This window comes from Labrus bergylta, chromosome 19, assembly GCF_963930695.1.
Source record: "Labrus bergylta chromosome 19, fLabBer1.1, whole genome shotgun sequence".
Lineage (NCBI taxonomy): Eukaryota > Metazoa > Chordata > Actinopteri > Labriformes > Labridae > Labrus > Labrus bergylta.
Window position 1 is genome coordinate 18,319,860 of NC_089213.1, and position 25,272 is coordinate 18,345,131.

Sequence of the window (25,272 nt, forward strand, 5' to 3'; positions counted from 1 at the left end):
AGTTAGACAAAACATATACACATAGACTAATGAGCACTGGTCTTTCATGATGTGCTGTATGTTTGTCTCTCACAGCACTAACTCTGGCCCTCTTCCTCATTTCATCACAGGAAGTGAGTGTGAAGTCAGAAGCAGCCACACTTAGTGACAGGTCATTGTGCTGTAAAGTCTTGTCAACATGGTACTTCTCTAGTATACCATTCTCCGCTGACGCTGCCATGCCCTGTTGGGATCATCGTCTGTCTCTCAACATCTGATTCCATCCCAGCAGGAGAGCTACGAGCCCTACAGGTTGGTGTCTGTATTTAATCAACAGCTTCTACTACCATGCTAATAGTTTCTGTTCTTTCTCTATCCACTGGATACTGTTATGCAACTTAGAAATATACACAACTACACAGGATGTGTTGAAATACATGTCTTTTTAAAATCAATCATAAAGTACATGTTGTAACCTGACATTGCAATTTTGGACAACTATTTTGCAATTCTAATCATCAGAGTCATTGTTAGCTGCCAGTAAACAGGGAAATGGAAAATTGAGGTTGATAGCATCTTGTCTCAGCTTACCATATAGCAGAGGGCTGATGACATTCAATGATCATTAGCTTCTAGGAAGTTACAGATGTAGATGCGAAGGAGCAGTTAAGTGCTGTATAAAAAAAAGTTGAGATTTTAAGATGGAAATTGTGGATGGTGGAAATTGGAAGACTTGAGGATTACATTCACCTGTGACTTTAGGCTGGAGTCCGATCCATGTGGAGGATGGGGAATCTGATGCGAGGTGCGAGGATCAGTGAGAAGGCTGATACAGGAACCACTGAACGCTCTCTAAAAGGTAAGATCGCCCTACGATTTTACTTTGACATGATATGTTTACATTTGAAGTTGGAAATTCAAATTGATCCCTATTGCTTTAAGAGTAACAGCAGCCAGGCATATTGAAAACTTCACAATTTTCTACCGATAACAATTTGCATCATCCCTGCACACGACACTGAGGCACGAAGTGTTTGCCAGAAATGATATGTTAAAATATGCAGCTTTCTTAAAAGCCCCAGGGTATCAGAGGTATCAGATTATACCAAAGTAAACTCAAAGAGTTCATTAGCAAATGTCTGAGGTTTGGTCCTTTGTTGTTTTCTTTTTAAATTATTGATGTATGTTTAACTGTTAAGCGATGTTAAACTAATCCTGAAAATAATCCTCTCGGCAGAGTCTGACGGAGACATAGTGGTGGTGCTCCAGGACTACCCGACTCCTGAAATCAGCGAGCCAATCTACAGGATCGGGGAGAAGCTCAAAGTCGTCGCTCAGTATGTCTACTTTGTTTTTCATTCTTGATTTCAAAACATTGGAGGGATCTAAGTTGACTGTGACTGTGAGGAAGTGAATTGTCTCTTTGTAACTTCACACTCTTAATGTGCAGTTTAGAGAAGTGGTCACACAAAAGGTCAGTTGTTGATTCCTCTTTGCCTCTGTTTGGTGATCAGGGATGTGTACTGGTGGAGAGTGTGCTCTCTGCAAACAGGAAAGGAGAACTACATACCAAACAGCCATGTGGCAAAAGTGTTCCATGGGTATGTAAAACAACACTCATTATCTTATCTAGGATCGGTCTACTTTCTCTGAATGGAGCAATAACAGCCAAAATGATCCATTTCCACGACCAAACCATGATCTCTCTCTGTCTTGAAAGCTGTAACTTGAGATGTCAGTAACACAAGATGTTAGCTTTTTGTGTTGATTTTTGTATTTTTTAGATTTAACAGAATATAATTCTGAATATGAATGCTACGCTTTAAGATGCAGTTGATATCTAATATTATTGGATGTTTTTGTCATATCAGGTGGCTGTTTGAAGGCATAGAGAGGCAGAAGGCTGAAGAGCTGCTTTGTCTCCCTGGGAACAGAGTTGGCTCGTTCCTGTTGCGGGAGAGCACCAAGGAGAGAGGTGAGGACATTTCATTACTGCAGTGTCTGCAATTATCTCTAGAAGCTTGGCTGGAGTCCGTCTTTCTTTAAAGCATGCTTTTTTTTAAATGTTCTTTAAAGTATGTAAATTTGTGCCAAGATGAGATCAGGATCACACAACGGGGTTCAAGAAGAGTGAAAGAGAAAGTTAAAAGAAAGATTTGCCCTTAAATCAAGCCTAACCAAAATACATGTTATAGTAAAGGATTCTAAAAGAAAACAAGACGAAAGGAATTCAGGATTTTGAATATTTTTGCATCAAAAGCACTTGAATTATCACATTGGACACAATCAATTGATTAACGTCTTCCTACATTGTTATTTCTGGTAGCAGTCTTCAAATTCATGTTATTCGCATTTTGTCACACTACATGTTTTCTGACAAAAAAAGAGAGAAAAAAAAAAATCCCCACAAACAACAACCACAAAACAGGCTGAAGCAATTCTTAGAGATTCCTCCAACGCAGATAAAGAAGGTGATTGGAGTTTTTTCAAAATATTAAAATTTTTTCTTTCTTCATGACACATAAATTACCAAGTATGAAAAAGAAGGACATCATGTTTCAGGGTAAACATGAATGTGTCTTCTACTTTTCCTTTGCACCAACATTTCCACTTTGAGTGGATCAACACTAATTAATTTATTTTTTAGGTTTACTGTATGATTCAAATCGTGTTAATTTCATAGCAAACATGTGTGTAATATCCTCAGGTCTGTATTCGCTGGCAGTAAAGCACAGGACCGTAAAGCACTATCGTATCTTCAGACTGGACAACAGCTGGTACTACATCTCCCCTCGCCTCACTTTCCAGTGCCTGGAAGACCTGGTCAACCACTACTCTGGTAATTGAACGCATAAAACACTTGAACACAAACTTGAAAGAAAAACTAAATACTGTCATTGTCTTATTATAGACATTTTTCTTATCACTCTTCGGCTATTTCAATATTTCCTGCTCTGACAGAACACTTTTAGAACAGAACAGGAAATGAGATAAAAACATGCAAGCTTGATAATGACCACTGGTGCATGCACAGTCAGAAAAAAATACATCGTTATTCACCCGACTCTACTAGTGTGGTTTGTGTGTGTACCTGAGAAAATGAGAGCAAACATGATTAATGCAAATTATGCAACAAAACATCTGTTCTGTTTGTTGGCCATTTGTGATCAGTAATTGACTTTCCGATCTTTTTTTTATTTATTTTATTTTGCAGATTTTGCAGATGGTCTGTGTTGTGCATTAACCTCCCCATGTCTGTCAGCCACCATCCCTTCATTGGATACATCTAATGGAGCACCACCTGTTGTCATGAGACGCAACTTTGACTGGAAGAAAGTAGATAGGTATGACAGAGGTGCAAGCACCACAGTGTGTAACTGGATTTATGTGAAAGCAAAGAATCCAACTCAGACATTTGAAAAATAAGATAAAAGAAAGTAATAATTTTAATCTAATGGCAAAATGTTGCCCTTTATTTCAAGTGGCTAGTTCATCAATTAATTCCTATTTTTTAAATACAGACACTGAAGCCGTGTCTGTATTTAATCAGTGGTGGAAGCGAAAAAAGATAATTTATAATATTAAGATGCTAAAATCTAATTATTTTTCTGGGTTTCCTCCTCTAACAGGAGTCAGCTGGTCAGCACGGAAAGCTGCAGTGACAACATAGTGAGCTACGGAGTCAGGAACAGCATCGCTGCGTACCTGTCCTTCTCTGAGAGTCAGAATCCTTCACGGACGAAAGCAAACAGCAGGAAGAAAAAGAGCAAATCTGTTTATGCACTCCCTGACAGTGGCCTCGGGAACATTGACTATGATGATGACTTCTAGAGGTGACAGTGGGCGTTTAAAGACTGGAATATCTTTAAGTGAAGAGCAGCATCAACAGAGTCCCTTGTGTTGGCAATGGGCTGCACCAAACAGACTTTTGTTTTCAGCATCCCAATCACCTAATCATGTTTTAGCTTACATGAGCACTTTGATGTACTTTAGCAAAAATGCAAATTGTATTATCACTTACACAATGACTCAGCAGATAAGATTATATGGAGCTGAAGTGTACAATGTTGCAGTTGTGTCATGATGTGTTTTCTGCACCAGAGACAGATTTTTTGATAGCATGACATTCAAATTAAACTTCAATGTTATGGGTATTTTGGGTAATATTATTGTGCATAAGAGTATTAAGAGCTTTCAAACTATTGTCCTGTGTTCTTAATAAATATTATATGATAAATGGTTATATTTTGACCCCCACTTAGATATGCTTTAACTTGTGTTTTTTGTGGGGCCTCCTTGACTGTTTTTTAACCATATTAGCTTCATATGCTAAAAATGTTAGCAATGTTCAAAACTCTCTCTTCTTTGAGCTCTTACTAGCTCTGTTGGGATTCCTGAAGAAAAAATAAATGCTACACTATTTTACTAGCTAGTCGCTGGTTATCAGTTTGATGCTTGGGTTTTCTTTTCAAACTGCTGTGTCTAGACATTACATATTGCTGGAAGTGAACTAAAACCCTGAAAGTTAATAGTTAAAAAAATGCCTAAACACCCCAAAGAGCTCATGGGAAATGCAAAGTATAGGGTGATTGGTTTGATGGGGTTAGGGTTATTATCCATTTTACAATACACTTATTGGACCCACTGTTTATCTGATAACACCTGAAAATTTTCAGCCGGGAAAGGTAAAATTTTGAAAAGAAAAAGATAATTCACAAAAATCTTGGAAAAGCAAATAAAATAGCCTTCGTTATACCATTATCTATTTTCCTTTATGTTCAATAAAAAAATAGAATAAAATAAATAACACTTGTGCAGGACGTTTGTCCAAGTATTTCTGATTCAATAGTCATGATCTGTCTTTGTGATTTGTCTTGCACAAATGCCAGAAATTCTAAGCATTTGGGAACCTTGTGTGATTGCTGACATTAATCCAGGATTTAAAGCATTCGTGACTTCAATGCTCCAATGCCAAAGTTCTGATGGTTCCTTGATACAAAATTTCCTCGCAAACCTCCGGCCAAACTGTTGTTATTTGTTGAACTTCCTTTGCTGAGCTGAGGCTAGACCTGCCAGTTTATCTGTCTCTCTAATCTCACATGTTTACCATACGACAGGCAGACCGTCGACAATAAAAAACAGCACATCTTGAATAAAGGCATGCAAACAAACAGTTATTTAGTCTGTGACGGAAAAACTTCACACCAAACTTTCCTCTCACATTTTTATGTTTTTGCTTGAGCAATTTCCCTTCTGTGCACAAGACATTGCCTCAACAATATCAACCACTAAGCCCAGAGACTGTCTGTGTGAAAATATAGACTAAATAAAGAGAGCAGCATGTGTTGTTATCTATAGCTTCCTGCTACCTCTTGTGTATCTGAGTCAGAGAGTAATGGGAGAAATATAGCATATGTCCAAGATAGAAGGAGTGACGCGCAGAGTCAGTCAGTGAAGGAAAGGTGGAACTAAATACATGCATTCATTTTAAACGTTTGAAGTTTTAAACTGTGGTTGTCAACATGCAGGTTTTGGCCACATACAAGTAGTTGATTCTAAGTGGTCCCTGAAGGTTGTCTGTGAAGGCATTTTAACAAACATCTTGAACATGCTACACAAATATAAGTTCTTTTTTCAATTCTAACTCTAATATTTGCTTTTTAGTTTGATATGCTCGGCAGTTTTATTATTTCAGGCTACTAAGAATATTCAAATTTAAACAGTCTAAGAAGGGGAAACCACCAAGTTCACATGACTTTAGACAATCACAAGTTATCATCATCGGTGGATGTGAAAACTAAAAGGTTCTCTGTTCACTTCATGGAAAAAGTACAGAAAAGTGGAAGTTAAAGTGCATCTTCAAAGTTTGCAACTCTGCAGATCTTATTTAGTCGTACTCATTAAATCTATGAGCAAATCGTGTGGGCCTGTGTGTGTGTGTTTGTGTGTGTGTGTATGTGTGCCTTGTTAAGACGAGGTCAGCACTTTGTTCTCAAACACAGGATCAAATGCTTGTGTGTGTGTCCTGTTTTTAAAGTCTAATAAAACACATGAAAGTCACTTTTTTTTTTTTAGGGAAATAGGCAAACAGTGTGTGTACGTGTGTGGTGTTGGTCGGAACAATCAGTAATGCAGGCTCACACACATCTGGTGGCCCCATGCTGCACCATGTTGAGACTGCTGTCCAGTCAGCATTAGTCACTCTCACATCAGGCTGCCTCTCCAGACTTTGTGGAACAGTCTACTAAATAGACCAATGGAGGATCGTGCTCAGAGAGACTTTTTATGTTGATTCATGAGCTTTACTCAGATGTGAGTTTTTATCTAGGGTGAAGCCCAGTGTGCAGTTTAAAAGTTCAATGGAAAATGAGATTTCAAATCACAAATAGTCATAAGACATGACAGCTTTTGACATTCCCACCCTCACGATGATGATGGAGGAAAATGGCTGTCATGTTAATATGGTCAACTGTGATTTTAATAAATCGATTTCACTGAAACAATGTGATGAATCAATATAATGTCACTGCTTCCTCAACCTGAACAGCGAACAGGATGGATATTTGGCCATATGTTAAGGTAAACCAACATATCTGACAACCTATTAGCCAACTTCCAACAGCTAGTGTTAGCATTCAACCACATACTAGCTAACATAACAATTTGATAGTGTCACGTGATATGAAAGGTGTAAAAGTTCTCAGTATGTTAGTAAAACTTACAACTGGTTGTTAGAAATATATACAAGCTAACAGTTGTTAATACAACTTGTAGTTATATCAACTTTTAGCTAGAATAGCTAACAACTGTTAGCTTGTATAAAGCTGATACCTAACACCCTATTTTTGTTGGAAGCCTGTACTGTTGAATATGAATCTAAGCTTGGAGGTGGCTGAATAGGTCAGCAGTTTTCAGTAGCTGATGATTTAAGTATGTTGATGTCATACAACATATATTTGTTATTATGCATGCCCTGTTTTCTACTACTCATTGTCTCTTCAGATGCTGATCATTCGAGAAGAGGTCAAATGCTAATAATGCTCTGTGGTTAATTAATCTGCAATCTGGAACACAGCAGTATGACATTTTATAAGCCTCTGAACTTCCCACTCCCCGCTCTGATAAGACGTGAGGGGAAACTGATCGCTGAGATAATGGTAAATGGCAACATTATGGAAGATCTCTAATATATATTCAAAGAAATAGACGTTACTCTCCCTCTGATCAGTTCATCTGTTTTACATCACAGAACTTTCAACGTAGAACAACTGAAGTTCTCTGAAGTTGTGTAAGCCTTTACCGTAATACCAGTGCAGAAGGGAAAGACAATACTGTGTTGCCCTGCCAATCATCACACATCTGTGTGTGTCCATGTTGGAAACAAAGGCCCTTAGAAGGATGAATAGTGGAAGAACTACAGCTCAAGCTTAAAGGAAAAACAGTCACTTCTGTGCAGAGCATGTTGTCTTATGAGACCCCCGGGTTTGATATGACTTTATGAACAGACAGAAGGGATCCTAGGTTTAGTCCCTTGTTCTCCATTTGAATTATGTTTGATGTTTCAGTCGATGTACGCACCAAGCAAAACACTTTAACAAAGCACTTTGTTTTTTTTTCCCCCATGAATGAAAACAAAAAGACGAAGAGGAGTCTCTATCTGTAGAAATGGGATCAAGGCACGAGAGAAAAGGGGGATAAGTGAGGGAAATGAATAGATGGAGAGAGATTCCTCTTCCTCCAGCCTGTTTTCTGTTAATCAGGTTCTTCTAATCTCACCACATCCTCCACTCTCCCCCTGAGCCCCAGCTGTCCAAACCTCTGACTTCACCAGTTCTGCACTCATGAGCAGCAAAAACAAAATCCAGTTAAATATTTGCTTTGCTCACTAACAAAACGCATTCTGCACTCTCCTCTCTTTTTAACTAAAGAGGGTCATTTTCTTTTCAATGACTATGTCTTTTAAATATGAAACTTTACTTTTTTTTAAGGGTTTTTGGACAAGATGTTATGTCTGAATTGTTCTGCTTTCAGGAAATATTTAGTTCCAGTTCATTTCCTGTAGCAAACGTCTCACAGTTAGCTGTTGTCATCCATCCTTTATCTATTTTGCTTTTCTGGCTAAGGGTTGCGGGGGCTGGAGCTGATCCCGGCTGTCAGTGGGTGAGAGGCGTTGTACACCCAGGACTGTTCCCCAGTCAATCACAGGGCTGACATATAGAGACAGACAAACCAGACACACTCACATTTACACCTACAGAGAATTTCAGAGTCACCCATTTACCTAATGGGCATGTCTTTGGACGGTGGGAGGAAGCCAGAGTACTCGGAGAGAACACACGCATGCACGAGGAGAACATGTAAACTTCAGACAAAAAGGCCCTGTCCAATAAGGAGTCAAAACAGGAACCTTCTTGCTATGAGGCAACAGCGCTAACCACTGCATCACCGCGCAGCACTAGTTTTTGTCGTTCTGGGCTGCATTTGAAACACAAAGTGTCGTTTCCATTCTAATTTTAGCTGAAACCACTTCCATACAGAAAATAATGTAAGTTACAGTGGATTTCTACAGTATATTTCTCTTGCCCCTAGAAGGATATATATATGGTCGCTGCAGGGTGAAAGATCATTGCGAAAGCATTTGACGGAGAAAAAAAGCAACTGTCCACAATATGGTGATGGTAAAATGACCCTGGGAAAATCAACAAAGGGAGAGCAACCTCCTCTGATGAACACAGCCTCAGAAAAAGCACATGAGAACATGTCAGTTAGTGTTGTTGAACCAAGAGGCTCAGCCAAAGCATACAACCATGTCCAAGGCTGTGCAGGGAACTACAGGAAAACAAACAAAAACCAAAACTCTACAAAAAAAAAAAAAAAAAGGCTCCAAATCCAACTGTGTGCATCTTTGCCAGAGAATGGAGTCTTCTGATGTGACCGGCCAGGAATCTGCGCTCTCATTCCTTAAAACACTTCTCTCTTGTTGTCCCTTTAAATGTTGTTTTTCTTGTTCTGTGGTGAATAAATGAGCAAGTATGGAGAATGGACCTTCTGTATTTTCACTCATGTAACACTGGATTGGAAAGTGCATGCAATAACTTTTACTCTGCTTGTAACCACTTTTTTTTATAAGCTGCTTTTAAGTGAACTTTTTGAGCCGTTCTGGGTTTATTCCACAGAAAGTGAACTAACAATGTAATACATCCAGAAACATTTTAACACCATCATGACATACAGAGAAGCCTGTTTGAACGGGCATAAACACAAGAGAACTGTTTAGTTTTTTTAAGAAACAGGCGGTCAGACAGAGGCATAAATGAGGCTTTCAAGGAAGGTATTTGAAGAAAAGCAGGAACAAGTTGGCTCCCCTGTCAGCAGCCCTGTTAGCCCTCAAAGCATCCTGCTGTTACAAGTAAACCCAAAGAGGAGGAGAGTTCCTCTTTGAGAACACTTTGTTTTCAATGAGGAGACTTCCAAGCACTTTGCCACGTGGCCTCTCACAAATAATTAACACGAGCAACGTGCAGGCCCTTTCTCATTAGAAATTAAAATGTTGGTAAACCTAAATAAGCCCAGTTGGTGACTTAACATGTAGACATATATCCCTTTTAAAGTCTCGTAAAAAAAGGTCTTGTTAAACTTTATTGCTTTGGCAGGCGAAAGCATGTGGTAAGAATGCAGAGCCTTTTAATTCCTGTAAATAGTTCCTCGTGTGTGCATGTGGATTCAGTGTCGTACCTGGCAGCGTGCACACTCTTTCCATCCCCTCCAGCCCCCGTGGGACTCTCTCTCTCGCTCTCTCTCTCTCTCTCTCTCTCTCTCTCGGTAGGATGACGAGTTGGAGGATGAATGAGGAACAGGTCAAACTGTAGGAAAATAAATGGATGTGTCACCTAGATGGAGAATCATAGCATATTGATTGATGTAACCTGCTGAAAATATTTGAAACATTCTTTGTAAGAAAGGACTTTGAATTGATTTTAAAGAAGATACAGGTTGCATTTAGGAAGTACAAAATGAAAGCAGTGATCTTAAATGGCCGATGCATTTGTAACAAACAGTCTAAGACCACTTCCTCTTGAGTTCACACTTCAGAGCTCAAAGTTTAAAAAAAAAAACATACGTGTCCTACTTCAAACCATGTGATGTTTACATACCAACTTTAAGGAACTAACACTGAACTACATTTTAATACACAGTAACTGTATCATTAAAGGTATAGTTTGACATTTTGACAGACAAATAAAGCAAAAAGTTCAAGTGGAAAAAAATTATCTTTAGGTTTAAATACATCTGTCTTGTTGCCATGCAAACACTAGATCCATCAGAAACAGGAGCAGAGCAAAGTGAAACGTAATATATTATATTTTCTATTATTTAAAGCACAACTTTAGGTTTCTGTCCATTTTACAACCCTCTGTGGATAAAGAAGGTCCATTTATAGTTTCATTATAACTATATTTTTGCTGTTGTTTTCTCTCTCTTTGTAAATCTTTTCTGTGGTACATGTGTAAGTAGTATTTTCTGAAAAAAATCATAATTTTTATATTCATATCATGTATTTTAAATGACTATTGTTCAACTGTGAAAAAGCTATATCTGCAGGATGCTTTTTGTCGTGAGGTGTCAACCTCCCCTGCAGCAGATTATGAAAGCCTTATAAAATAACTATATGGAAATAACCCGTCTTCTCTCTGAGGGGCTTGATTACTTCTGAAGGTCATATAGAGGCATCAATATTCATTTCAGTGTGTTCCATTATCAGATAAGAACTCTTCACAGGAACTTTAGGAAGTTACTTCTTTATGTATTGCTACCACTGTAGAGGGTGTGTGCACCACTTGTAGAAAACAGTCTTGTGCTGAAGTGTGTTTCAAATAAAGTTACAGATCATAAATTTGAATGATCGAGTAGCACATCTCAGAGTGTCAGACCTCGCTGTCTTTGGAGAGCAGCCAGATAAAACAGAGCAGCTCTGACATGACTGACTGCAGCTTTGGCCGCTGATCACCGCAGATAAAGCTAATAACAACTTGATGTGGGGCCAGTTTATTTGAGTGATGCCGCCACTCTGAAGACATGAAACTTTTGCCGCAGATTCAGAGCAACAGTCAGGAACTGAAACTCCCAGATTTTCCATCTTAACCTTTTCAATGGAAAGTGAAATTATGCAACCTGTGACATAAGTTTCAATCAGTCCACTGTGACATTTTGAATGCTTTCACTTAAACCAAATCATTTTTCTGTGAGAACATTATACACCCCCCACCCTGATCTTCACCCTGAAATACCTAGGTCCACTTTCTTTTAATCTCACTGCACATACCATTGAATCAGGAAGGTTTAAATGTGCATTTTGGCAGCATATGACTCAATCTGATTCGGTTGAATGGCAAAAGCAGGTGTGTCTTTTCCTCTATGCTTTCCAGGAAAAGACAGGCAGGATCTCTAGCTGCAGCCAATTCTCTCGATATTTTCCTCAACATTTTTTTGAATGATGAGACTCTGAGGGCGAGCCTGGCCACAATGCAATTCCCCTCCTAATAAAGTGCTGAAAGCGTTACTGATAGCTCGTCTGCATGAAGCACTTAGCAAAAGAAATGCTCCCTTGAAATAATTCACTCCACATGCATCAAAAACAGATACCACTCAGACAAGTATGTGTCACAAAGGAGGAAATCTGTTACTTTCTGCCCTAACATGTAAGCCACGCAGGCATCATAGAGCTATTCACTTCCCTTATCAGGCTCTTTTCTGGCAACAGAGAGACGTCGAGAACATACTTCCATGAGGAGGAAAAGACTGCTGGAGCCAAACAGCAGACAAGAGAAGAAGAAGAGCTGCTCGCTGTAGTAGTAGCTGACGTGGAGCTACTGCCACACACACACACACACACACACACACACACACACACACACACACACACACACACACACACACACACACACACACACACACACACACACACACACACACACACACACACACACACACACACACACACACACACACACACACAGGTCTGTGCAGCTGGAGACACTCGAGATGCCTCAGCAAACGGACCTTTTTCAATCCGACAATATCAGTAAAGAGACAGGAATGTACACAGATTGACGGATACAAATAAGTCTACGAGCAGACTGATAAACACAGATGCACACACATTATAAACACTTGTGCAAATACCAACATCTAGGGGGGGTCACCTGATGTGATGTCAAACAGGAACCTTTCAATGAGAGATTGCCAATTCAATGGCCTTTTCCCAATGTGACAAAGGCTGCAAGGATTAATTGATCAAAAGAAAATGAAGGTCGACTATTATCTACTGATTCTCAATTAAGATCAAATGGTCAGTTTAGAGTTTTTCAAACGTGCTGATTCTAGGTTCTTAAATGTTAGGAGCTCTGTGAGGTCTGACAAAAAAAACCCAACAATTCACAAACTCAAAAATGTAACTTTAAGCTTTTTTTCCCACTATTTTGTTCATAGTTATGCGTTAAGGTAATCCGTTTATTGTGTATATAACCAACAGTTTAAGCTGCAATGAAAATAATAAGTAGTTACAGCCGTATATGTGACCTTCTTAATGAAAGAAATCCTGACTTTTGGAATTAAGCATCTTCACTCCAGTTGAACAGCAACAGATTTTGGTTTGGGGGGGGGGGGGAAATCCCAGGTAAAGCTGCTGAATCATATGATTTGAGTCGTGTCCACCTGCCCTGATGAAAGCCTGTATGGCTGAAACATGCATGTTTTTATGAGTGTGTAGCCCTGGTGAAATGAAGGCTTTTTATCTACTATCCCTCAGACCTCTTCAACAACTTCTAATTTGGATCTCCACACTGAAGAGCACCAGAGGGACACATTGTTTTCAACGTTTTAAAAACATTTTTCCACACCCATGCAGCACTCTTATGCATCTGCTCTTTGACAGAATTGTTTGTTGCAAAGTGCCTGATCCTTTGTGTCCACTGTTTCCACAATGGTTTTATGTTTCATCTCTGAATTAATTGCAGACCGCGGCCTACCACAGACAGAGGAGTAATGGAAACTCAGTGAGCGGGATCTTGACAGCAAAACTTTCCAAGTCCTGGTGGTGGTGAATAAATTCATGGAAGACTCCTTGTGCCCCCAAAAGTCAGCAGAGCCGCTCTCTCTCACTCCCTTTTTTTTTTCTCTGCTATGTAACCAAGATGAAGTCATTATTAGTTAATCTTCCTCGTGTGGATACCAATCCCTTTAAACGCTCCCTCTGCATTGTCCACATTGTTGAAGTAGCACATGGAGCCAGACATGTTCGGTATGTGGTCGGTCTGGGTCAGAAGGGGGCAACATGCCAGATCTTGGGAGGGGACAAATCTTTCATTCTTGCATCATCCACCCCCCCCCCCCCCGACAGACATCTTCATTACCTAATCCTGCGGGATGCAGACTCTTCACACTGATATCTATCTGCCATCTGTGAGAGTCATTAGAGCCAACAAGGGGAAATAATGATACAGCGGTCAATGTGTGGAAATTTAAACAGATGATCACATGCTACTACTCCACTAGCTGTATCTTGGAGGCAGAGATTGTATTTTAAAGTTATATAAAGTGCTAATCATAGACACTGAGACCTACGACGATGTAGTGAACTCTAGTTGTTAGCAGTAGCCTGACATCTAGTGGGAGATGTGTCAAATGATTCTTACATACGTGCAGGACGTAACACTGAACTAATTACAGTTGAAGTAATACATCAACATGATCCTGCAAGGGAGCCTAAAGCAGTGGTTCTCAACTGGTGGGTCAGGACCCAAAAGTGGGACACAGAGCCATTTCTAGTGGGTCGTGAATGCATGCCAGAACAAAAAGTGTCAGGAAGTTTATGAAGCACGTTCGTTTCATTCCATTCATTTGTTCTGTCCATATTTTCATTAAATTTATCTGATTGGTTGAAAAATATCAGAAAACTGGGTCGCTATTTACACATGTATTAAATGAGTTAGCTGTCCTTGTAAAGCTTTATTTGTTCAATGTGTGTGAGTTTCATCAAAGTTATTTGGACAAGAATTATAACATGGGCCACAATATTGTGTGTTACTTGGCAAAAACTATTTTTTTTAAATGCATTAAATGTCATTATGGGACAATATGACATGTGGTGAAATAAATGAACAGGGTCTTTAAGGCCCCTGAGGGGTATTTATCTGCCCTGCTCTGCTGTCAATGCAGGAGAAGCCGGGGGGGAAATAGTTGAGACAGAGACTATGATTTATTTATCATAACAAATATACACACAGCCCTTTCATTTTTTAAAAGCACAGGAAGCATTGTTTTGGAAATAAACAATGCTGACATTAAGCCTACTCAAAGTCAACCTTGCTTTGATAGACTTGTACAGTCTTCCATTGTCCACACGGCTACTGTATTTAAATCATAGACTGATTTAAATACAACTGAGGAGGTTTGCGCGGAAGATTATTAATTAATAAACTATGGTGGTCGAGATCAGCTGTAAGGTTAGTTAAATTAGTTTTCCAACTTCTTTTGGACAGAAGTCTGCTTCTTCTCCTTTGCATATCCTGCAATAATCGAAAAACAATGACACATTTTGTTGTTCTTCTGTTAAAAACAATACTTTGATGTACTTTAGTCATCTGAAGTGTCAAACTCACCTTTTCAACCCCAAAAGAAGCCAAAGGGACACGGAACCAAGTCGCTCTTGAAACTTTCGGACTCGTTAGTTGGACGGACCGCCCTGTGTCACGTCATTTACTGTCCGTCAAATAAAGTAGCGAACAGGCGTCAATGCTGCTCTGATTAAGTCCCTTTTCTAACCTTTATTTGAAGTGCTTTTGATGGAGGACGCGGAGGAGAAAGACACGGAAGTAAAGGCGCCTTCAGTTGTTGACCGATATTACACACGATGGTACAGAGCAGGTAAACGTCTGAAACATGAGACCTCGGAATAGAAATCTCTAAATGTGTTTATTATATAACAACACAGCGCATGAAAGATCACGGTTATTAAAATACTTTTATTAATATTTTTTTTAATTTAGATTTGAAGGGGAAATCGTGTGAGGACCACTGCATCTTACAGCATTCAAACAGGTAAGGTTCATAGTACAGATTGAACACCAGGTGGGGATAATAATGAACATTAGGACGGAGGCGACCACGAGTACAGACTCTGATTTAAAAAAACAAAATAAAAATGAATTGCAGACTTTTTTGTGAAGTTTTATGCTGCTTGTTGTTGAAAGATATTTCAGAAAAAATGGACCAAAAATAAATGTATAACTAAGCTGCACAGAAATATGACTTCAGTGGCCTGATGAACATATAACTTCATTTTTGTTTTTCTATTTTGGTCACTCAGAATAATTCTCTTTATGTGAAGTACTAGACTTCCTGTTAGAATCAGCTTTTACCTGTAATCCACATTCAGTGTGTGTGACATTTGTTTTCTGTAGATTATGTGTTGTCACATTAGCAGACACTCATCCGATCCTTCAGGATGGCCGGACAATCAAAAGCATCAACTACCAGATCAGTAATGGCTGCAGTCGATTAAAAAATAAAGTGTCTGGAAAATCCAAGCGGGTAAATAAATCTCCATCTTTCTATGTGCACTTTTCCCCTTTCTTACATCATACATTCATAACTAGTTTTTTTTCCATTATAGGGGGGGCAGTTTCTCACGGATTTTGCACCTCTGTGCAGGATAACATGCACAGATGAAACTGAATATACAATCTACAGGTGAGAGAAAAGCTGATTTTCTTGGTGGATATTCAACATGTTGTGTTTCAATCAGTCGCATTAATCTTTTACCTTTTTATAGCTGCATCCGAGGCCGTCTTCTAGAGGTCAATGAGAATATTTTAGAAACACCGTCTCTCCTGCTGGAAAAGGTTAATAATGTTTTTTTTTTATTTTTTTTTTATCAATACCATGTTGTTTTTATTCCCACCTTGAATTCTCTTTCATACGTCTATTCATGTAAGATATCAGGTTGTTTATGACTACAAGATGTTTACACTGTTCTGTATGTACCACATGATGCAGCAGCGTGTCGTATCAAAATCATTCTATTGATCTAAAAGTAATCTTGTTTTATCTGAACAGCCATCCACTGATGGATACATCGCCGTCATCCTGCCAAAGTTTGAGGAGAGCAAGAGCATCACAGAAAACCTCCTGAGCAGGGAGCAGTTCGAGAGCCTCGTCTCCAAACGTACTGTTGCCCAATCCCAGCCCTCTTGACTGAGTTCTTACCCTGTCGACGTTTCCTGAGAGGATATCTCATCCTTCCCCTCTGACCGGGTTGGACGAAGAAAGGATTTTCTCCAGTTAAGTGACAGTGAGGTAACTTCAGAGACTGTTGCATTAAATGCACCTCAAGCCTATTACATTGTTTTTTTTAATCATTATCAAAACTTTTGGGAGTTCTTAATTTATTGTTTGGTTTTCCCAGTTTGAAAAGAGGAAAGCATGAAAAAACTACTTTAATGTCCGTTGATCCACTCATCTCATTGTCAGTAATTATTTTTCTACAATGTCAATAAACACAAACAACGACTTAAGAAAAAATATTGTTTATTTTTTACGTCTCAGTTTTACTAACCTTTTTCAATTGTCAAAAGAATAGATGGTCCAAAACTATATCTGACTATATCTATCTTCACATCTGAGCTCCCCCTACAATTCCCAGCATCCTTAGCTGCTCTCACACTGTACAAAGCTTAATGCATCTTATTCATTTCAGTCATTATCACAACCTCCCCTAGTACCAAAGTCATAACCTTAAGATACAATAGTTGTATATATTTATATATCTCTGCTTCAAGTACCATATTATACATGTATAGCATTTAACACAACGAGGCAGCTTCATCATGATAGTCTTCATAACAAGTACACTTCAAGGCTCTGTTCGACTCCGGTGCCACTTCAGTATCTTATCTCATTTCTTTTATGGGAGAAAAACATACTACACAGAATATGATTAAATAATACCCAGGACTGTATAAACTAAGATACTGACATCCCAAAATCTAAATCATAATCTGACTTTTAGGAGAAAGCAGGCCCAAATAAAAACAAGTCTCCAGTTATTTACACTGGAGGTTTAAGAGCTTTTTATGTCAAAGTAGTAGCAAGCTGAAGATCAGAGCGTCTTCATGAGAACAATCATATTTGGCATTAAACTGGGATTTTTGCACTTTGTTACAAACATGGCACTATGGACAATGGACATTATTCACGTGATGTGTTTGACTTTTGAAATACTTATTTATCCAAGTAAGATGCTGACTACAATGCCAGAGATCAACACACAGAATGCACTATTATGACTAATAATACGGAACACGTTAACATTACAAAACTATGACACATCGATCATAAGAGACTCAAACACCAGGGACTGGTGATAGCATCATGCAGGGTGGGTTCTCAGCATATTCACTGTTTGTTTTTTTTCCCCCGTTTGGCTTACATGTGCGACACGTTTACAGTACACCACGAAGCATAGAGGCACATAGTGAACACAGATGTATGGCTGAGCATCAAGAAGAGCTTTCCTGATTTCTGATAAGTTTCTCGAATCAAAGTCCAGGGAAAAGATAAAAGTGACTCTAAAATCAGGTTTACCCCAGGCCCCCCCCCCTCACACTCTTCAGAGAGGCTCAATGCAAATGGTGACGCCATAGTGTTGGCTGATTGTCTCCATCTGGTGGATTGGAGTGGAACTGATACTACAGTTAAAAATCTACCCCAGGGACAAACTGCTCCTGAGCACAGAAAGCTTGGATCTGTAAACTTTAAGATCCATACTTAACAGTAAATACTAACTCTTACTGACCCTGGAAACTATCCCACGTCAGGTGGGTGCATGAGGATGAGGGGAATAATAAAAGTATATTCTGGGTTACACGTCCAGAAAGGTGAGATTGGCTATGTGCTGCTCCAAGGGGAGGCCAGACGACAAAAGAGGAGACCATTCCCCTGGATTATTTGCTCTCCAGGATGTTGAGGCCGGCCATGTGCTGCTCCAGGGATTTGACACCGAAACCATTGCTGTTCTTGTTATTGAGAGCTCCGTCTTCTTTGACGGGCGTGGAAGCATCCTGCCTCTCTCTCCAGTCCTGAGGGGAACCCAGGCTGCTCCTCTCTGACTTGTACTGTAGACGGACAAAAGCAATCTAGGATTAATGGACAGAAAAAAAAGTGTTCCTCTTTTGACATCATTGAACTCCACTGTCACTTATTTAAAGATGTAAGTTAGAAGGTGGAAGATGAAACAACATTTCAAGTTGCCATGATGAACATTTTTTTTATCAACACTGAAACATATGATTACCAAGATTAACTCTGCATCTCCCATCAACTCTAAAGAGGTGTTTTTGCATCTTTTCACTGTAACATATCTATGTATTAGTTTCTGCTGCACCTGCTTTCAGTCTTAAAAAAGACCATGTTGAGCATCAACCACCAGACAAACAAAGTTAGCGATTAGCTTGTGAAAATATAAAAGAGCAAGACCCTGTTCAATCACCTTTCTGTTGAGCTTGTTACAAACCGGGAGGAGGGCGAGGACGACCGTCAAGATACTCCTGGTCGTCTGAATGGATGAGTCCACCTTGACGCATAGAAAGGAAATGACAAAAAAAAAAGGAGATTAAAGAGGGTAGGATGAGTAAAGCTTTGAGTAAGAATGCACAAACATGCAAACACATCGAGCTAGCAGCCTTCCAATATCACACTCTCATCATCCCCATCTACACAGCATTTAATATATAACAACATTTCTTGATCTGCTGTAGCATCCCCCCTACAGGCACATTTTCATGAGATTTAAGACAAAGGGATGGGAGCGAACTAATATCAGAGGAAATGTTTTTCTGTCACGTCTGTCTTTAGATTCAAGGTGAGCTAATCCCTGCTCTAATGTTCATGTATCCTCACACAGTCATTTATCTGACATCCTGTGTTCCATAATGGTGTTACTCGCAGATCAAAGATCACATCTTAGGCAGCTAGGGAATTATGTTCGGTGTTAGATATGTAGTTTTGATGTGGCTCAAGCCAACCTTTCAAAATGTACAAAAAAGGATCTTCTGTACATTCAATGTGAAGCGGTTCCAACAAACAAGGAAAGAAAAGTGTAAATACAAACATAACACACAAAGAGACACGAGCGTAGTGTGGGTACCTTCTGGAAGGTGGCAGTCTTGCCCTGCACAGGGGTCTTTGCCCCCATCTGCAGCTGTTGGCACAAAGCCACCAGTTTGTCTATCTCTGTCACCACCGCAGACTTCTCCTCGTCAACCAGCTGGAACAGAAAGACGAAAAGTGGATAAGCTTTCACAACAGCAGAGACACTTAAAGGAGTATTAAAGAGGGAGACAAATACTGACATGATTGATATCCTGGAGTTACAACAGTTTTTTGTTTTTTTTTAAAACAAATCAAGCATCAAAAGGAGAAAAAACAAGAGGATGAAATAAATCAAATTTAAGGGTTATTTGATATAATCCTTAAACAACAGCCAGGTCATGATCTACAGTTTAAGTCTGTTACCAAGCTGAGCTAATCCCTAAATCTCAGTCACGGGGGCTGTCAATCTACTTCAGCAACATGCCACCAGTGACCCAAAAAACAAAGAGGGACTCCATTAGCAGCTTTTTTTGTTGAATGTAATTAATCAGAAAGTGTGCGGCCAGTTGAGGAGCTGGGTTATGAATGACTCCCCAACCCTCCTCCTCCACACACTCACAACATACACACCTACCAGACACACCTACACACCTACACACGCAGCGCTGACAAATGGTGGTCGTTAATGGCTGTCAAAGAGAGCCTTTTAATTAAACTTTGAAAAACCTGAGGACGAAGTTAGTGGAGGGCAAGAAGAGTAGGGCATGGAGGTTTGTTTTTGTTTTGTTTCTATGTTTGGATCACAGCTCAGAGAGGACAAATAAGAAGATGGTGAAAGTGTTTGACAGGATTAATTTCCTGCTCTCGCTTCATGATTTATAAGGCCGGCCTGGCAGCGTGGGGGCATGTCAGGATGGGTGATATGGGTGTGTGTGTATGACAGGCGTATCATAGGTTGGGGCACAGGTGTCACTATGTGTGTGTATGAATACAAAAGGGGAGCAGCTCAACCTGTGCAAAAACAATGAAGAGGGTTTTTTATTTCTGTTCGCGTTTCTTCATCTTACTTTAATCTGTATCGAATGAAGATATTTCTTGATTTTTAATCTCTACAAAGTTTCAATCTTCAATCCGGTGGGTGTAATAAATGTCTTTCTCTTAGTGCTTCATGTGCAAAAACATTTAAAATGGCAAAGTAGGAACATTGTGATTTATGATTCATCCTTAAACTCTGTGTGTGTGTGTGTGTGTGTGTGTGTGCATGCGCATGTGTGTGTTTTCAAGAGAGATTTATTGCTCTTAGTATTCACCTGAGTGGAGAAAGTGCGGAGAGAAGAGCACAGCTGGAGCCCCTCCTCAGAGAGAACCTGAAGAGTGAGTCAGAAAAAAAAGACACATTTTTACACAAACAAAAGCAAAATCACAATTCCTCTACCTTCCACCAGGAAGAGGTTCCATAGCAAGGTCAAAGCAGGATCAGTAAATAAAGTTCTAAACCTTATTTTGTCTTGGCTCTCCTTTTCTTTATGCTTCCCCTCTCCTTCCACTATCATTCCTCTTCCTCTCTTATCTTCCTCAGCTGAATACTAACCCAGCTGCAATAAATCCCGGCTGACATTTTGGACCCTGATTCTACAAATACTGTGCATCACCGGCAATGATCCTAATTCAATAAGATACACTTCTGCCACGCAACCTCGTTTGTAAGCACTTAATGTCCAAAGTGGCAGCACTGTCCTATCAGAGCTGTGAGGTGTGAAAGTCAATAAAGGATCACTGGCATTTTCCCATTGATCCACCATGCCCAGTGTTGTATTCAGCTGAATGGAACAACAGATGTATTCATTTGCATCTTCGATAAATCAGGAAGAAGACCGAACAGGAGGTGGAGAAAAGGAGAGATTAGTGGATTTGAACGCACGTACCTCAGCTTGATGAAAAAGATCCAGTGTTGTTTTCAGCAGCCCCTCCCCTCTGGGGAATCAATATGGGAACACAGAAAACGAGGACAATGAGAGATGGATGAGCACCAAGACACATCCACAGTCATTTACAATCAGTGTTACTTAGAAGAACCGCAACGATTTTACTGTCAGTATGAGTCATGTACTCTTCAAGGGCCTCAAAATATGTTTGGTAAGTACCAATAGGGCCTCTAAGGAGATGCATGTGCAAGTTTAAGAGGCTTTAAAGTGCTGAGCTCTGGAATGCATGTGACAGGCTGCAGATATGTGATCGAAGCACGAGTGTGTTTTTGCAGTGTGCGCTGCTGTTGGGTTACCTGGTGAACAGGTGCATGTTGTAAGCCATGCTGGCCAGGCTCTGGCTCTGTCGGACGATCTCGTGCTCCTGCTCCTCCCACTTCTCCACCTCTGTGTCCACATCAGACGACAGAAGACGCAGCTCCAGGCCCAGCTTGGCCATGCTCGTCTGCTCCTGCACAAACACACATGCAAAAAAAAGTTGATCTACGAGAAAAAGGTTGAATGTTATGGTGTCAAGATGACATGTACGCAGTAAAATGAAAACTATGTTGCATCGACTAAACTGAGTTATCGATATACAATAGAGGATCGGACAGGTTTTGTTCATTAGCTTTACTTTAGGTCCATCCCTTTTTTATTTGAAGTATACCTCCTGGTCATATGACTGATAGATATGTTGTTTCTTTATTTCGAGTTCTGTTGGAAATAAAAAAGGATAACAGCAACCTGACTGAAGTAACAGCTGCTTAAAATGATCTAAAGGAAAGACAGGATAAAGACAGAGGATAAAGTATATCATGCAATTAAAAAGGTAGTCATTGTGTTGAGAGTTGTTTTCAATCTAAATGCATTTGATTTGTTTGCTACAAATTAAAAACAAAAAAAACAAACCCAAAGGGGCTCGCAAGCGGAAAAGTTAAGCGCTTGGAATTTTTTCAATACAGCCTACATTTACCCCAACTTTGTTATTTCTTAAAATGAGCTAATTCACATGCAGCAAACATACCCGTCTGCTACGATGTACGGCCTAGCTTCATTCCCTGAACTCCTTTCAGTTCCTCATTAGAGGAGCTGAGTCGACAAACATCTCAGACGGCTTATATACTTACTACAGACAATTACCTCATACAACCCCACTTCAAAAATATCGAACTATCCCTTTAACACTCTGAGAAGTTCCTTATCAGCATAATTCTGCTTCCTGTCGCGGTGGAGCTGTGACTCCAGCAGAATTGCTGCCTTTTTACCATTCAAAAACCATCAATTCTTCAGACGAGGTGACACAGAAATCTCCAAAAGATGAATGCACTGCTGTCAGAACAGCTGGCACCAGATGTGGCATGATGCATTGTTCTGAAAGGCACAGGGGTTTATGGCGTGTACTACCTCTGCATCCAACTTGACAGCCTTGGCAGTCTTCAGGTTAGCCGACAGTTTCTGTGGGAAAAGAGAGCGGCATTCATCAGATTAATCCGATCATTTAGTCACAGTAATATTCATGAGGACGGATGCTGTGATACTCACCCCAGGTCTGGGAAGTGACAAATATGGTCGTTTGTCTCCTAAAGGGAGAGAGGGATTGTGATGACATGAACACAAGGTCACAAGGATAAAAGCACAACATGACACTTTGTTTTTTTTCTATTCAAACTGCTGCACCAATATCAACAATGTATCAAGAAAATGAGGGTGGCAGCCATGTTGATTGAGTAATTATGGTAATGACATCGTTTTGCTTTTATCACCGTGCACCCTTGACACATTTTCATCATTTTCAAAAACACAAACAGCTTGATTCCCTTTAGTCTCCTACAAGAAATAAACTCTACGGCCATGTTCATAGACGGATATAATAACAGCAAATCTCAATCTTAGATCTCAATCTTTGTTTTTACATTTTATCACAGCACTTTTTCCTTCATGGGAATATAAATGTGTGACGGACGGGATTCTTTCACCTCACTGGGCTGCACTTCAAAAATATTTACTGCATTTTATTTGCAAGTCACAAAGTTGAGGGCAAACCCATCTCAGCAATCTGCAAAAACACATTTCGCCTGTCTCTGAGATTGCTCAGACTGACAGTCTGTGAGAGGACTTGCAGCCCATGTTCCCTGATCAAAAAATAAAAATGTTGACTAGATGCAAATCATTACTGTCTGTTCATGATATTTACTGCACACTTCAGGTGAATGGTGCAATGTGAAAAAGAGAGAGGGAGGCAAACGCATAGTTCCCTTTTCAAAACACTCCCTCCATCTGCATGCCTAACTGTAAAAAGCCATGTGCATGCTGCTTCTTTTTCCTTGACTTTTGTTAACTGTACTGAAGTTTATGTTTTTTTTTAAGAGAGAGAATTCAATTCTTTCAGGCTGAAATACCTTTAACAGCATTTTTACACCTGCAGTCACTTCTGCTTCTGTTCCTCCTGTACTAATGCACACAGGTATCTGTTCACTGAGCTAAAAACACACCTCGTCTGCCTTCAAACACATCATTGATCTCCCTCAGCAGCAGGGCCATGTCACAGAGCTGCGACTCCCAGGCCTCGCAGAACACCTCCAGGTTCTCCTTAGCGATCTTACTGGACGGGTGCAGAGCCAGAGTCTGGGCCGCAGAGATGATCTGAGCAAGAGTGAGGAAAACATGGCACTTAAGGAAAGTCATGTTTTTTAAAAAGTTGATCTGTAACTACTGAAATGCTTTGAAAGAACAACATGATGTGGAATAATAGTCCAGAACTCAGAGGGTACACTTCCTAACACTTAATTTAAGTACAAGACTGAAAGCTGTCACCCATTTCAAACTGACTTTATACAGACAATAACACTAGCAGTAAGAAACCCTAAGTTATTCATTCATCTTCTGTTAATGTTTCCACATGGTTCAAGCTTGGTAAGCCTGTTTCATTTCTGAAAGCATTCTACCATTTCTCTAGGCTTTAATAACACTTGAGACTTTAATCAACATTAGCACAGCCAGACAGTAAAACAGCTTTCAGCTCTCTGAAGGGTCCAAATCACTTGATCTACAGTTACACTCATTACATCTGCAAGTGTTGTAATCGTTACTGTCCCCTACATAAACTATTCTGAACAAATCCACAGTTGTACAAAGGAGATTTCTAGAGAGGATTTTAAATTCCCTCTCAGGCTTAACGTGCTTAGTGTCCCATCAATAGTGAACCAAGGAAGTGATACAGCCAGCGATAACTGTGGGTAGACAGACTTTACTCCCATGGGGACTGGGTCATAGAACTTGTTAGGACGGCCTCATGTGAGTAACTTTTCTGTGGTGGGACAACGGCCTGTGAAAATGATAAAAATACCAGATCCTTGTTTCTAAAGATACATACTAATGGTAAATGGACTAGAGCTTGTATATAGCTTTTCTACTCTTACGACTAATCAAAGTGATTACTGCACATCCTGATCAACATTCAGTATCAATATCTCTGTCGAACTACTGTAGTCATGGTTACAGCTTGTTAAAATCTGTGAACATGTTCAGACACAGTCATAAGAAATGCATTTTCAATCAGGATGACTCGACACATAAAGCACTCAGCCTTCAAGACGTTAAGATAAAAATGACATCATAACGACATTCAGGGTAATAAGAACAGTTCAGCGTCACTGGAGCATGGTTCACTATATTAGTCTGAAACACATGTAACAGTCAAGTTTAGTTTCCTTTTTAGATTTCTAACCGCTTAAAAAAATCACACTAACATACGTGTAGCCATACTTACACAAACACACACCACAACAAACACACACTCCTCCTCTCCAGTGTACTATTTAATAGCCAATTACCCTCCGGGCCACCCCACTATTCGTTTGTGCAGACTCAGAGACATATCCCCAGCACCAACCCCCACGCCGCAGCGTTATTGATTGGCTGATCTTTGACCTTAGGAGCGGAGTCATTACTGCAGAGTCATGCGGGGACTGACATTAGCGCCGCAGGATCAGGACGCTCTACATCGCTGGGTAATTATTGGCATGGGCGATTTCCAAGCGCAAACATAATTAGACGTGGGAGACGAGGCGGAAATCATGCCTTCGGCCTTCCTGGATGGACGGCAGGTGTAGGAGGTGGACAGAGGACACATGAGCTAATTTGTCTTTTCTCTCAGCTATTCTGTATGCAGTGGTGG

General features: G+C 39.9%; 3 protein-coding genes across 3 annotated transcripts in view; 2 read left to right on the plus strand and 1 right to left on the minus strand.

Annotated features, from left to right (window-relative positions):
- Nucleotides 1-132: 132 nt before the first annotated feature.
- On the plus strand, nucleotides 133-4,411 carry sla1a (Src like adaptor 1a). Its single transcript, XM_020631582.3, has 8 exons — nucleotides 133-291; nucleotides 742-838; nucleotides 1,217-1,316; nucleotides 1,494-1,580; nucleotides 1,851-1,954; nucleotides 2,687-2,818; nucleotides 3,194-3,323; nucleotides 3,609-4,411. The coding sequence occupies exons 2-8, from the start codon at nucleotides 757-759 to the stop codon at nucleotides 3,808-3,810; spliced, it is 837 nt and encodes a 278-aa protein (XP_020487238.2). The 5' UTR covers nucleotides 133-291; nucleotides 742-756; the 3' UTR covers nucleotides 3,811-4,411.
- Nucleotides 4,412-14,713: 10,302 nt separating this feature from the next.
- abitram (actin binding transcription modulator) lies at nucleotides 14,714-16,562 on the plus strand. Its single transcript, XM_020631694.3, has 6 exons — nucleotides 14,714-14,904; nucleotides 15,027-15,078; nucleotides 15,441-15,570; nucleotides 15,653-15,729; nucleotides 15,812-15,881; nucleotides 16,096-16,562. Exons 1-6 carry the CDS (start codon nucleotides 14,823-14,825, stop codon nucleotides 16,231-16,233), a joined length of 549 nt encoding a protein of 182 aa, XP_020487350.2. The 5' UTR covers nucleotides 14,714-14,822; the 3' UTR covers nucleotides 16,234-16,562.
- ctnnal1 (catenin (cadherin-associated protein), alpha-like 1) overlaps nucleotides 16,550-25,272 on the minus strand; it is a 51,550-nt gene continuing 42,827 nt past the window's right edge. Inside the window, exons 11-19 of the mRNA XM_020631693.3 lie at nucleotides 23,588-23,738; nucleotides 22,638-22,675; nucleotides 22,500-22,550; nucleotides 21,410-21,564; nucleotides 21,054-21,102; nucleotides 20,439-20,495; nucleotides 19,184-19,303; nucleotides 18,527-18,610; nucleotides 16,550-18,152 (exon numbers count right to left, since the gene is read on the minus strand). Of these exons, the coding sequence (XP_020487349.1) occupies nucleotides 17,982-18,152; nucleotides 18,527-18,610; nucleotides 19,184-19,303; nucleotides 20,439-20,495; nucleotides 21,054-21,102; nucleotides 21,410-21,564; nucleotides 22,500-22,550; nucleotides 22,638-22,675; nucleotides 23,588-23,738 (876 nt within the window). The 3' untranslated portion in view covers nucleotides 16,550-17,981. The remainder of the gene's footprint in view (nucleotides 18,153-18,526; nucleotides 18,611-19,183; nucleotides 19,304-20,438; nucleotides 20,496-21,053; nucleotides 21,103-21,409; nucleotides 21,565-22,499; nucleotides 22,551-22,637; nucleotides 22,676-23,587; nucleotides 23,739-25,272) is intronic.

Bases quoted from the DNA above. Each gene is read 5' to 3' on its own strand.
- sla1a (XM_020631582.3), top strand. From the start codon at position 757: ATGTGGAGGATGGGGAATCTGATGCGAGGTGCGAGGATCAGTGAGAAG. The intron at 2,819-3,193 runs GTAATTGAACGC...TTTATTTTGCAG, and splicing joins CCTGGTCAACCACTACTCTG to ATTTTGCAGATGGTCTGTGT. The intron at 3,324-3,608 runs GTATGACAGAGG...CTCCTCTAACAG, and splicing joins GACTGGAAGAAAGTAGATAG to GAGTCAGCTGGTCAGCACGG.
- abitram (XM_020631694.3), top strand. From the start codon at position 14,823: ATGGAGGACGCGGAGGAGAAAGACACGGAAGTAAAGGCGCCTTCAGTT. The intron at 15,730-15,811 runs GTGAGAGAAAAG...ACCTTTTTATAG, and splicing joins ACTGAATATACAATCTACAG to CTGCATCCGAGGCCGTCTTC. The intron at 15,882-16,095 runs GTTAATAATGTT...TTATCTGAACAG, and splicing joins CGTCTCTCCTGCTGGAAAAG to CCATCCACTGATGGATACAT.